Genomic DNA, 14,652 nt, shown 5'->3' on the forward strand with positions numbered 1-14,652 from the left:
ACCTGGATCAACTATACTTGAATATGAAATAAAAATTAAATTTAAAAAATGTGTTTCTATGACAAAATACATGTTCATGAAGAATTCAAATGTAAACCCCATTGATTAGTTTTCCTTCAGGGAGTGTTGGAGGATGTTCAGAAGGTTTTTCTGGAAGCTTGGGGGTTACAGGCTGTGACAGAGGAGTGACCCAATCTTTTTGGCACTGGTTGTTTAAAGGCATTTCGCTTTCCTAGTTCAAATCTTTGAATAGAAGACTAGTTTGAACTAGAAGACTAGATCAAATCTTCTGATACACTATCCACAGAGAGCTGACAGACCATATCTGGTTACAGCCATAAAAAAGTGGATTATTTCTAGTCTAGGTGGCAGGCAGTGAGATGGACAAAGGTGAGTCCATATCCTGAAGCTGCTCACTGTGACCCCAAGTCCTACGTGCTGGATTCAAAGCTGCCAAATCCTGCAGGCAGCCCTGTCGGTCTGTATAGCAACATTCCCCCACCCTCACCGCCTCGTGTGACCTTAGACCAACAGTTCTCAAACTTGAACTGCATTGAAATTCCCTAGAGGGACTCTTCATATACAGACTGTCTCACCCCTGGGAATTTCTGGTTTCAGAGGTCTGGAGAGGAGCCCAAGAACTTGCATTTCTAACAAGTTCTCATGGGATACTGCGACAGCTCCGTGGGGTGTGTGTCAGGGGGTGAGACACTTTGAGAACTACTGCCTCAAGTATAAAGCAAATGTCTATTTAAATGATGCCGAGTCTGTTCTTCAGGAGGAAAACTGTGGTTATTGTACAGGGAAATGCCATACTTTCCTGCTTGGGACCAAGGACTGTGTATTTATTACACAGTTTGACTTCAGAGTTATAGGCAGCATTGATTCTGAACCCTGGTGATAATGTTTGAGGTGATAACATGAACAGATTTTCTTCTCTACTGAAAATATTTTAGGTAAAGAATAGCTTTGTGCTGATTACTTCAAGGAGCTCCTCTGTAAGTGCTTAGGGAGAGTAAATATTACAGATATCATTGAAACTAGAAGCAAATATTGAAGCTAAATTTAAGATTTAGAGGGGGAAGTTCTTAGAGAACAAAAAGACTCCAATACACATTTGCTCCCAGATATACCCAGAAGTTTTCAGTATCCATGATTGCCTAGGTAGGTAACTCTTGGGTTCTTTCCATCAGGATAAAAAAAAATATCTGAAATCTATGATGTCCTGTTTTATATAGATTGGGTGAAAAGTATTCCTAGCCAGGATCAATATCACAGATCACATGGGACAGGAATTCTGAAATCTGATACTCAGGCCAGTTAGAGAGGCAAGGCAGCTGCATTTGGCCAGGCTATTCAGGGCGACCCTCGCTCCGTGGCAAGGAGGCTTCACCCTGCATTTCAATGCCGTCTTCAGACCACAGTGTGGGCTCCTGATTCCCATCTATTCCTCCTCCATGGAAACGGTTGGTGAAGCAAAACTATGTATGTAAAACTGCTCCTCCCAAGGGCTGCTGATTCCCAGAAGCAGCAAAGTGCCTTCTGCCAAAGACCGTAACCTCCATGTGGGTCTGTAAAGACAAGAGCCACTTCCAAGATGGCAGATCACAGGGTAAAACAGCACGTTTTACTTTCTTCGGTTCCACATTAACAAGTGTCTCTTGTTAAAGAGAAGTTTGGGGTGTTGAGACAGAAGTAAAATACTGATGAGGTGGTGCTGTCCCTCAGCTGACCTGCTGCAGTTTTTCTTGAGAATACATCGTCTCATTCATCCTCACAATACCCTTGTAAGATATGATCTGCCCTGTTTTGCATCTGAGGATCCTTAAGAAAAATTATTTGACCAAAGTTGTACGTAGTTTAAGTTACAAACTCCCAACCCCAAAGCCTATGTTCTTTCTCTGCTACCCTGGCCACTTACTTCTAATTTTTGTTCTATTCTGGATTGAGATGGAATATCTTTGTTTTCTATGGATGTAGATTTCACAAATATAGTATTTGTATGAGAAAATATGTATCTGGATGGCTAAGCCTTTTCTATAAACTCTAAAGCATAGTTTAAATGTCTTGCAGACTCATCTATTGCTGAAACTGCTCACCTTCAACAACAAAATGAACTTCATAGCAAGATCTTATCCCCAAAATGGCTTATTCCTAGGAATAAGGCTTGTTGAGTAAGTAACTAGTACTAGTCCACTAAGAACCTTCCAATATTTTTCTCTGTTAAAGTGTTAGTTACTTAGTTGTGTCCAACTCTTTGCGACCCTGTGGACTGTAGCCTACCAGGCTCCTCTGTCCATGGAATTTTCTTGATATTCCCTTCTTCAGGGGATCTTCCCAACCCAGGGATCAAACCTGAGTCTCCCGCATTGCAGGCAGATTCTTTACCATGTGAGCCACCAGGCAATAGCCATTAATTTTTAACAAATTGGGCAATGCAGTAAATATGGTTTTTTGTGTCCAAAGTGTCATCAGAGAAAAATGCCTTCCCCATTCCACAGCAATACTGATCATTCCATGAAGAGATGTAGTAGGGTGTCTACCTCTCCCCCGCCACCAGCCCTACAGGCGAGCACGTTACATCAACTAGCCAAGCAGACCTTTGCCAAAACTACAGAAAAGATTTTCTTTTTCTGAGGCAGGTGCGAGCTGAAGGGATGCTGTGGCTTGAGGCTACTAATTCCCATACTATTAGCAAACGTAGAATTAAAACTGGAAATGATACCAGCAAGGCTGAGAGGTGGACAGAGTAAGCACTCCTCTTTTAACCTCCAGAGTAAACTACATTTTCTTGAGCCTTCCAGATTCAAGCCAAAATAATCTCCTGGTTCATAAATTTAGGTATCTGTCTTTTACCACTTAAAAAGTACTAATGCAAAACTCTTCCTAAAATATTCTATTTCTCTGGACGCAAACTGAGACTGGTGAATGCAGTCTATTACCTGTGTGTGATAGATTTAGCACATATTGCAATCTGTTAGTCTCAATGATAAAAGGAGAGCAATAAGTACCTTCTTTAGAAAAAAACTTTGTGAGGATTCAATGAACTAGAGCATGTACATTAAAAATGCCAACTGCCACATATAGAATTCAACAATACCACATCATTCCCCCTTTCCTCCATTACCTTTCCAAAATATCAACAACTTGAGCATTAGATAGTTCTAAGTGTTTTTCATGCATCAACTCATTTAATGTATGCAAGTACCATGAGCTAGAGACTACAATTAGCCCATCTTATAGAGGCGAAGGGCAGTATCCAGGGACACACACGTTGAGGGAGCTCTGGGACACACATTGTAACGTCCTGGGTTTTTTGGATTTCATTGTTTTATGAAGCTAACTCTCCTCCTTTTGTCACTAAACCTGTCTTCAGGAAACCTTTCCAAAATTTAGCTATTCTACGCATTTGTAGATTAGGAAAGCAGCTCATCAATCACGTTGCATGGTCAGTGCTGAATACAGTAAGGGATGTGCGAAGTGCAGGCCTAAGAGGTTTAGCAGCTCTTTTTGCTTATATTGTACTCAAAGTATTGTGTCATCTATCATGTACACATCTCTGCTCTATTTTTTCCAATTATTCCCTCAAGGAAACTCTATAAATAGCTGGGACGACAGTTGGTGTTTACTGTTTGTCAGGTACCAGGCCCCCTGCCAAAGCTTAACCCAAGTATTTACTCCTCATAGCACGTCTGACTCTTTGTGGCCCCATGGACTGTAGCCCACCAGGCTCCTCTGTCCATAGGATTCTCCAGGAAAGAATACTGGAGTGGGTTGCCACTTTCTACTCAAGGGCATCTTCCCAACCCAAGGATTGAATCCCTATCTCTTGCATCAGCAGGCGGATTCTTTACCACTAGCACCGCCTGGGAAGCCCAAGCAGTATTATAAAAGACCAGAGAGTGCTAAGGAACCCAAGGCCACCTAGGGAGTGGACAAAGGGCAGGGGTGGCCTTGCTCCATGTCCACACCGAGGGTGGGGCAGGGTCTGACTCTTCCTGGCACCTAACGCTGAGCAGGGCACCTTCAGGAGGCACTCAAACAGTTAATGAATGAATACATGCCATGCTCTTCACAAAAGTAAAAAAGCACTTTCAAGTGATATAAAAGGGGACTTTAATGTGAAAGGGGCACTTATTGTGTGGAAAGAAAAAAAGCTTTAAGAGCAGATCCTTTCTTGACAATTTATGGTAACTTCTTTAATCCTAGAAAGTCCACACTGTCACAGTAATACAAATTTCCCGTCCCCTTTTCACCAGGCAGACTTGCGGGCTCTACCCAAGTAACACCCAGCCCAGGACAGAAGTGAGGTATGTCTGAAAATGAGGTGGAGAGGAGCATCAGAACAACAGTGAGTCAGCCATGAAATGGATTTATGATTCAGTTTAATCCTCCTTACCTTTGAATATTATGAGCAATATATGCCATTATGATAGCTATTTAGGGTGAAATGATTAATTAAAACTATCTGATAAGACTAAGCATACTGTCTAACCTGATTTAAGGCAAATTCATCTACTTCAACTAAAAATACTGAACAGGAAAATTAAAAAGGTGAATAAGGAAATAAAAACCCTTTAGGTCTTATTTCCACTATATATTTCCTAAGTGACCTAAGGAAAGTATCATTCAAACAGAGTCACAGTGTATTTTAAATTTTTATTCGTAAGAGTTTGGAGTACAAATAAATTTAACTTGACATTTAGAAAAAAATGTATCCATTAAGGTTTGTTCATAAAGAAAAACCTGTTCTGTACATTTTAATCTCCAATTTTAATGCTTAACTCCATAATGCTTCTAAGTCTATAACTTTAGATTTAATTTTAACAATTCTGCCGTATTACATCTGGTTAAAAAGACTGGAAAACATCAAGTAGAAAAAAATGACTTGAATTTAAAACTTTACTAAAGGACTTTTGAAAGAAAAAAGCCTTTAATAAAAAAAACAGCCTAAAAATTAGAATACTTTTGGCTGAAAAATTAGCAGCTATGAAAAAAATTAACATTAGATAATATCAAGGACTGCATTACAAAAATATTGTGGTTTACATATATTAGAATGATTTACAACATAGTAAATGCTTATTTATATCAATCCAAAAATCTCTTTATAAAAAAATTTGATATAGTTTAGCACTTTTGAGAAATTCAGTTCCTAGTAAGTAACAGGAACACAATTTAGAAGATGTAGGTCTCTAATTATATACTAAAAATTATTCCTTAATAAGGACTTAATATATTTTTATTAATGTATTATATTTTTTATTAATGTATTAAAAAGTCCTTATTAAGGAATAATTTTTAGTATATAAATACAGTGAAAAGTAGCTCATACCACACCATGTAGCTAGTTTGCCAATAAGGAAGGAGGCTCTTTTGAATGAAACCAAAAATAGAGATGTATCTTACTTTCTTTGTGCAAATAGAGATGTATCTCACTTCCTTTTTGCAAATAGGTTTTACCTCTTGAATTAGCTAAATACTGTATTAAAATATCTTAATAATTACAATTGGAAAAAAACATTCTAGTCAATTATCTCAGCACTACTTCTTCAATTTCATCTTCTACAGAATCAACTACTTTTACCGCTGGCTTACTGTTTGCACGTCTTAATCGGTGTCTACTTGGATTAAAACTTCTTTCTTCGCTGAGCAAAGAGTCATCATCATCTCTATTTTCCCTACCCCAGCTGCTTTTATCTCCAGGGAGAAAATCTAGAGGGTCACCGTCTTTAGTGGCAGCCAGAGAATTTGGGTCACTGTTTTTAGAGGAAAGGCTGCTGCTGCCACTGGTACCAAACAGCAGTTCCATCAGGTTGGCTTTTCTTTCTTGTCTGGAAATTGAATCTGTACCGTCTTTACTAAATTTCTCTGTATTATTTCCTGAGAAACCCAAAAGGTCACTTTTTTGGCTAACTGGATTTGACCTTGCTGGTGTTTTTGCAAATGAAGGCACATAGCTACCAAACACAAGCTCAACTGGAGAGGCTGCGCTTCGAGTATGGCCTGGATTCTGACCATCTCCTTTGGTCGTTGAAAGATTGAGGTCTTGCAAATGATGCCCGTTAAATAATCTCTCTGAGGATCCGGAGGACATGTGTGTTCTGGGGTTTCTCTCTGGGGAACGCAGTTTTCGTTTTAAGTCGGGAAGTGGTGGCAGCGAAGGATATTTTACATTCTGAGAGTCTTGTTCTCTGTTGATTTCATTCAGTTTAGCAGGTAGCATTTCTTTCTTTAGCCTCTCTTCTTCCAGTTTATCAATTTTCTGAACTTGGTACATTTCCACTGGCTTTCCTTCTCTCTCCAACAAAGATTTCTTTTCCTTTGGCTTTTTAGCAAGTTCTTTTTCCCAACCTGTAAGAAATCAAATTTTTAAAATGGGATTTTATAGTAGTCAGTATTTTCAAATAAGAAAACAACTCTCATCTTAATTTACAAACCAGTTTCAGCTAATTTGTGTATGATCAGTACACTATAAATTTCATTTTTATACTTGATATTCTGGGTTTAAAAAACATACTTAAAGACTTAAAGTCTTCATTCTTTTTCTTTCCTTCAAAACTTCATTCAGATGTTTGTGACTCTTGATAAGAATCCCCCCACCACTGTCTCAACCTTTCCTTGTTCTGTATAACCAGTTCACTGTTCAGCTGGAAGATATTAGGGGATATTAACCCTTTCTTTCCCAAGGGATGTTGACTCATCATTTGCTTAAACTCTTACCATTTTCCAGCTTCTCAACATTCTGTTTCACAACACGGAGTCCTTGACCTTTAGCAAATTTGTCTTCTCTTTCCACAGTTGGGTTTAGAATCCCAGCTTCTCCAAGATTATCTCTCTCTTGAGATTCCATATCCTATTATGTGTTTAAAAAAAAAAAAAAAGCAAGTTCACATGCCAGAAAAGGGGGAAAAGTAAGTATCATAAATTTATCTCCCATTAAGCATATTCCAACTAAGTTAGAAATTAAAGCAAATTTTCCATTTCTAAAGCAGCAAGCCACAAGTTACCACCTTTGAAAGATTTTCACAAGCACACAAAATTCTTAAATTTTTAAAGAGGCATTTGGAAGACATATCAGAACCAATATCCTACATAAAATTCTAAAGTACCCTTACTTCATACATTTCACAACAAAATCTGATGAATTCAGTTAACAAGAAAAGGCTATTAAAGGCCCAAGTGACGCACTCAATCTTTCAAGTTTATACTATGCCCAAGGCCTCCAATTAGTAAATCTCATAACATTTAAAATCAGTAAAAAATGTAAACTTAAAATGTATTGTTTCTTATGGTCCCTTTCATATGTGTGTGTGATTTTTCTTAATAAAAGTAGAATATATAATTAGTGGACATGCAGAAGAAAGAACTGTCCCCTAGTATCCACTTCCTCCTCCTTCCTTTTAGTTACAGAATCCCTTGAGTTTCAGCAGAGCATAGAGCTCCCTAACTGGAGGTCTCATTTGCTAGCCTTCCCCTGAAGCTAGACAGGAACAGTGGAAAGTGAGTGGAAATATGTATGCAACTTCTGACCACATTTATTTAAACAAAAACTGCTTGCCCTGCACTTCCTCATTCCTCCTTCTCCCAGGTATGGTAAGCCAATTCCAACCACACAGATGAGGGTACATTCTTTATGACTGAAAAACAGGCAAAGAATGGCCACCATGGAACAAAGGTGTCCACCCATCCTGGACTATCCCCTGGCCTTCAGTTTATTACAAGAGAAAGTGTCTTGATTCTTGCTTGCACCACTGTATTCTAGGTCTCTTTCCAATAGTAACAGCTCCCATCTGCTGGGACCCCTTAAAGTTACAGGATAAGCTTCCTGATTAGTTACTACCACAGACCTGAAGGGTAACCCACCCTTGTTTTGTAGATTAGGAAACTGATGTTCCAAGAAGTCATACAAGTCACTAAAATGTGAGAATCATAATTTAACTAAAAAGCAGTGCTAATTCCAAGGCCACATCCTCTCTTTCACCACACCAGATTGCTGCTGCTTGTGCTGACTCTTAAAAAAGAGCAACTTTTTTTTTTTTTTTACCTTTCTAAAATTAAGAATTGCTTTGGTATTCTACGCTTTACCTTTAAAAATAAATTAACATAATCTAGTCTCAATGAGATGGGCTTTCCAGGTGGTGCTAGTTGTAAAGAACCCAACTGCCAATGCAGGAGACATGAGAGATGCGAGTTTGATCGCTGGGTTGGGGGGATGCCCCCGGAGGAGTGCCTGGCAACCCACTCCAATATTCCTGCTTGGAGAATCCCATGACAGAGGAGCCTAGTGGGCTACAGTCCATGGGGTCACTAAGCTGAACACGCTGACTTAGCACACACACACACAGTTTCAATGATATTCAAATGTAGAAAGAAAGAGATACAATAACTTATATTGTAAAACAAAATGAAATAAAGGAAAAAACTAGAGTACACACAGGAACCAATTTAGTCCATCCTTTCTATTTTATACCACAGGAGATCTCAACTGTAAACACCAAAGACAAAACGCTATTAGAGAAAAGGACCTTTCAGTACTCAATGAATCCTTTTTAATGAAGATCCAACACAGAGCTCCTGAATGCCACTCTAATTTGAATGATATAAAGTCAGATTCTACTGCACTTACTTGGTTCAACATTCATCTAACCTATAAAAGTCTCTTATGCAGGAGGCCAAAAAAATAGTCAAATTCTAACAAATCATTTGAAAGCTACTATAGTTTGCTATTAAACACAAAAGCAAGAAGGATTTTTAGAGACTAACTGGTAAGAGACATAAAAAGGTTAAGACACTTAAAAACTTTTCTTCTTCCTCCAGTCCAGAAAGTATAACCTTTCTGAAGCACCTGAAAGATAGTGTTAACTGACAGTCAATCCAAAGGAGTTTAATAAAAAGCACAGATGTTATCTTTTTCCTTATAATAGGCTATTTGCATATTTATACAGCTATAGCACTCACTTCATTGTTGAGATTTGTAAATGCTTGATATTGTGTATTTAGGAATACTCCACACCTGGAGTTTAGTACCTAATCATATTGCTAAACTCACCAAAGAAAGACGTTCAGGTTCTTCCCTTTTGTTTTCATAACACATAACTGTCTGTGGTGTTATGGGATATTCCTCCAGCTTGAAGTCTTCATTAGTTTGTACTCCTTTTGTACACTGGTTTGTAAAATCACTCTGGCATGCAGCTACCATGAAAATTATAAAAGAATTTTTCTAATTGTACAGTGCTAAGATATATGGAATTCAACTGGTATATGTTCATGCTCTACATGAGATAATACATGTTTCTTAGGTCCATGACTACTCACTATTACTATTTGTTTATTTCTAGGATTTGCTGGCAATTTTGTGACTTAATCCCATGGACGGAGGGGCCTGGTGGGCTGCAGTCCGTGGGGTTGTGAAGAGTCGGACATGACTGAGCGACTTCACTTTCACTTTGTGACTTGAAGACAGTTCTGAGGAATAAATTCTATTAAACTTTTTGGAAGTTTATGTTTTTAACTTTTTGGAATTCAGAGAAGAAGGAAATTTACACTTTTGTTTTTTAAAAAAAGTATGGATATGCATAAAAGCACCAAAGTATTTATGAGTGAAATGAATGACAGATGGGATTTCCTCTAAGGTAGAAAAAAGTAGACAAACTAGATGAAATAAAATTAGTAAAATGTATAACTATTAAAAGGTAGGTAATCCATAAATAAAGGTTCATTATACTATAATCTCCAATTTAGGGTATGCTTATATTTTTTCATAAAAGATAAAAAAATAACTTGTATTAAAAACATTTTTAATTATGTAAAAAATAACTTTAATGACCTCAAGGGAAAAAGCTGAGAAAGTGAAAGATTTCTGAAAAGTACCTATAAGGGAATTTAAATTTATTTCAATAAAGTTCTTTCCCCTCAGCTTCCTTCTACTTAAAAATTAATTTATTAATTTATTTTATTAATAATAAAAACTGCAATATGTCTTTCAACAATAACAACTACTATACCATTTATTGTTGATGTAAATTCTTTTTCTTTCTTTGGAGAAATCTTTGGCAGACGATTAGAATATCTGTTTTTTATGTCCAGTTCTCTCTCCTTTTCCTAAAAACAAACCCAATATAATTAAGAATGTATAGAGTTTCACTTTAAAATAAAAATCCTCATCTTGTCCACTGGTATTTTCCTCATCAAATTGGAATACACTTAAGTCCAGCTTCCCTTTGCAACTACCAACTATAGAAAGGAATGCTGTTAGGGCATTTAGGTTAGGGAGACCAATGATTCTCCATTAAAAATCCAATACACACTAGCAGTCAAGAAAATCAGAATAAAGCAAAAGTCTTTTTCTACCCACTCCTATTGTCTTCAACTGACTTCCAGGCCTAGCCTCAGAGACAAAGAATTTAATTAGCATCTCTCAAATTTGAGTTCCAAATTAAAGATGAGTTAAAAATTAGACCTTTTTTTTAGAAACACAAGTGTTTTTCACCATTTTGCAGCTAAGACTTTCTCTCTCTGAAAATTTGATTATCAAAATGAAAATTCTATGAAAGATAATGCATAAATGCTTTAAGTTGCGCAATATGTCAACCCATCAGTGACCTCTGGGTAGAATTAAGAACATCTATTTCAACAAAATTAAATAATTTGAATGTTTCCTCTAAAAACTATGAAAAGAATGGGCATTATTTGAAACAACTTTAAAAATAATCAATCATGGGGTTATATGAGGAAAAACATTGGATTATTCAACCATGCAACACAGAAAGACTCTAGACCCATAATTTTCCTTCCAGGATTCTATAACTTTTTTCAGTTGCTGCATTTCTATCTACATTAGTGAATCTAATGTCTCATTTTTAGTTACAGTGATTATATTAATAAATATTTTCTTTATAAGTGTCAAAATCAAAGTTCCAAATATAAATGATAACAATGTTAAAATATGGAGTTTTCATCTAATATATATCATAGGGAGAAACGATGCAATTTAAAATAAAATGCTTACCTTTAATTTGTCTTTCAGTCCTTGTAGCTCTTTTTGAAGAAGTTTATTTTCATCACGAGCCTCACATGCCCTTTTCCTTTCGGCAAGCAACTGTCGCTGGTAACTGTTAGTACTTAGCTCAAGGTTTCTTGATAGATCCTATGATATGTATATAAATACATAGAAAAAAGTACTTAAAAAATGATTCAACAGTAAAATACTGCACACAGTGTCAAAATGACATTTTTTGTGGTACCAAACAAGACACAAATTAGACTGGGCTTTGTGTTCATAAATATACAATGAAATGGAACACAGATTTATCAACAATTTAGTAAGATATTTAGCCTATTATTTCACTTACTGTTTTTCACAATGATTTATATATAAATGCTGCATGAAGAGTACATGGACAGTCATTTAAATTGGGAGCAAAAGACAGCTAAAAGATGTGATGAGAAACACTGGCTTTGGGAATCATTGTTTAGCAAACAGAAACTGAGACAGCTGTGTAAAATTACACAGCACTATTCAAGGTGCAGAGAGCATCATCCCAGTTTTTACTTATTTCAGCTCAAAAGACATACAAGATCAAAGTGAAAGGATGGAATATGGTATTTTAAGCAAACAGAAACCAGAAGAAAGTGGCATAATTTTACTTGTATCAGATAAAATAAACCTCAAGCCAAAAAAGGTAACAAAAACAAAGGTCAATGATAAAGCAGTCAATACATTAAGAAGACATAACAATCGTAACATACACATTCTCAACACCCAAACACTGAAACATATTAAGCAAATACTGATAGATCTTAAGGAAGAAATCAGCAACAATACTATAACAGTAGGAAACTTCAATACCACACTATCAGCAATGGAAAGACTGTCCAAACAGAAAATCAACAAGGAAATGTTGGAACCACACTTTAGAACAAATGAAATAACAGATATATACAGAACACTACATCCAACAGTAGCAGAATACTTATTCTTCTCGAGTACACATGAAACATTCTCCAAGATTGATCATACTGATCACAAAACAAATCTTAGCAAATTTAAGAAGAATGAAATCATACCAACTATCTTTTCTGATGACTTATGCTTGTATGCTTGTGCTAAGTCATTTCACTCATGTCTGACTCTTTGCGACCCTATGGACTGTAGCCCACCAGGCTCCTCTGTTCTTGGGATTCTCCAGGCAAGAATACTGGAGTGGGTTGCCAGGCCCTCCTCAGGGGATCTTCCCGACCCAAGGACTGAACTCTTGTCTCTTATGTCTTCTGCACTGACAGGCAGGTTCTTTACCACTAGTGCTATCAATCAACAAGAACAAAGTGAAAAGATTTATAAATGTGGAAATAAAAGAACACATGTCTATACAACCACTAGGTCAAAAAAGAAATCAAAAGGGAAATTTAAAAAATTATCTTAAAACCAACAAAAATGGAAATATTTAATACACACAACAAATCTTGTGTTATGCAGTGAAAACTCAGAGTTTAGAGTATTAATGCATATATTTAGAAATTAGAAATATCTCAAATAAGCAACCTAACTCAGATAACCATTATATCTACTACTGTGGGCAGGAATCCCTTAGAAGAAATGGAGTAGCCATCATGGTCAACAAGAGAGTCCGAAATGCAGTACTTGGATGCAATCTCAAAAACGACAGAATGATCTCTGTTCGTTTCCAAGGCAAACCATTCAGTATCACGTGATCCAAGCCTATGCCCCAACCAGTAACGCTGAAGAAGCTGAAGTTGAATTGTTCTATGAAGACCTACAAGACCTTTTAGAACTAACACCCAAAAAAGATGTCCTTTTCATTATAGGGGACTGGAATGTGAAAGTAGGAAGTCAAGAAACAACTGCGGTAACAGGCAAATTTGGCCTTGGAATACGGAAAGGAGTAGGGCAAAGACTAATATAGAGTTTTGTCAAGAAAATGTACTGGTCATAAAAAACACCCTCTTCCAACAACACAAGAGAAGACTATACACATGGACATCACCAGATGGTCAACACCGAAATCAGATTGATTATATTCTTTGCAGCCAAAAATGGAGAAGCTCTGTACAGTCAGCAAAAACAAGACCAGGAGCTGACTGTGGCTCAGACCATGAACTCCTTATTGCCAAATTCAGACTTAAATTGAAGAAAGTAGGGAAAACCACTAGACCATTCAGGTATGACCTAAATCAATTTCCTTATGATTATACAGTGGAAATGAGAAATAGATTTAAGGGACTAGATCTGATAGATAGAGTGCCTGATGAACTATGGAATGAGTGTTGGGGGCCAGAGTGAGGTACTCTGCCCATGGCAAAGGTCATGAGGAAGGAGGCTCGACATACGCAAAGGCGGGATCGAGCCTCAGGAGTCCCCCTGGAAATCCTCAAGCGTCTACCCCCATAACCAGAGCCTGCCTACTTTACTACTTTGTGCTCTTACCTACACCTCTGACTTTACGGGGGGCTGTCCCCCACCACCTCTTTCGGAGAAGGAGTTAACCTAGAGCTCCAGTCAATAAAAACTCTTGGGTGTGACAAGAGTGTTTTAACCTACAAACTCCTCTGAAGGTTCTCTGGCCTGCCTGACAGGCTTGTCCGGCCACATGTGATCGCTCACAGCCTCCCAACCGTGAGAGGCACAAGATGCTTTAAACCCTCTAAAAACAGGTTCTTTAGAGAAGTTAGAAAACTATAAGTATAATGGGCTGATTAGAAATTGTATTGGTGAAGGGTTTTTCATTTGTTGAGCCAATGTTTGTTGCTAAGTCTCCATATCCCCTGCCCTTACACACATTAATGAATATATAGAATTAACCTTTGATATTAATCACGTTAGACCTTAGGCTAAGTAAATTCTTTCCTTAACTAAAACCCACTACACCCTCACCCTGTAGGAATGTAACTTTACTTGGGTGGCATCTGTTTTGAGAATAATCAGCCCTGGAGAAATAAGTGTCCTGATTGACTGACCGCTGTCACAAGGAGAGGGTCGTAAATTGTCAGCAGGCCCCCCTGGCCAGAAGATGATGTAACACCCCTAAGACCTCTGTATACATTTGTGTGAAGCACCTGACTTTAATAAAAGTCAGGACTGCTGTCCCCATGTGACTTTTGTATAACATCTCAGTGTATAAAAACAGACTCTGGAAAATAAAGAATTGGGATCAGTTTCTCGAAATACTGGTCTCCCCATGTCTCTCTCTCCCTCTGGCTGAGTCTCCATCTGGAGCGCGGAACCCACCATGCTTACTAATTTTGCCTGGGCTTCTAAGATCCGACCGGGGAGGCCTCAGTGTCTCCTCTCCTTCGGGAGAACAGAAGGACGCCTGCGGCCTACGTAAGTGGTGCAAGCTTCTTGTCTTGAAGTTTTATTGGTCCCCCGCGTAAACCAAGCTACTCAGCCTCTTTTCTCCACTGAATTTTCCTACTGAGCTATCCTTATTCTATTACTCTTTATATCTCTAATTAATATCTAATTGAAGCTATCGTATCCTGACCCTCGCCGACGCCGTCTCTCCTTCGAGTACCCTGGATCAGCCGGGGCTGGTCCCCGGCAAATGAGGTTCGTGACATTGTACAGGAGACGGGGATCAAGACCATCCCCATGGAAAAGAAATGCAAAAAAGCAAAATGGCTGTCTGGGGA

The 14,652-nt window shown here is 37.8% G+C and overlaps 1 protein-coding gene across 1 annotated transcript in view; it reads right to left on the reverse strand.

The window, feature by feature from the left end:
* Positions 1 to 4,639: 4,639 nt before the first annotated feature.
* Positions 4,640 to 14,652, reverse strand: part of LCA5 (lebercilin LCA5) — a 58,761-nt gene continuing 48,748 nt past the window's right edge. Inside the window, exons 4-8 of the mRNA XM_061427275.1 lie at positions 11,012 to 11,149; positions 10,008 to 10,104; positions 9,053 to 9,195; positions 6,724 to 6,856; positions 4,640 to 6,354 (exon numbers count right to left, since the gene is read on the reverse strand). Coding sequence (XP_061283259.1) covers positions 5,534 to 6,354; positions 6,724 to 6,856; positions 9,053 to 9,195; positions 10,008 to 10,104; positions 11,012 to 11,149 — 1,332 coding nt within the window. The 3' untranslated portion in view covers positions 4,640 to 5,533. The remainder of the gene's footprint in view (positions 6,355 to 6,723; positions 6,857 to 9,052; positions 9,196 to 10,007; positions 10,105 to 11,011; positions 11,150 to 14,652) is intronic.

The sequence above is a fragment of the Bos javanicus genome, chromosome 9 (genome assembly GCF_032452875.1).
Source record: "Bos javanicus breed banteng chromosome 9, ARS-OSU_banteng_1.0, whole genome shotgun sequence".
Classification (NCBI taxonomy): Eukaryota; Metazoa; Chordata; class Mammalia; order Artiodactyla; family Bovidae; genus Bos; species Bos javanicus.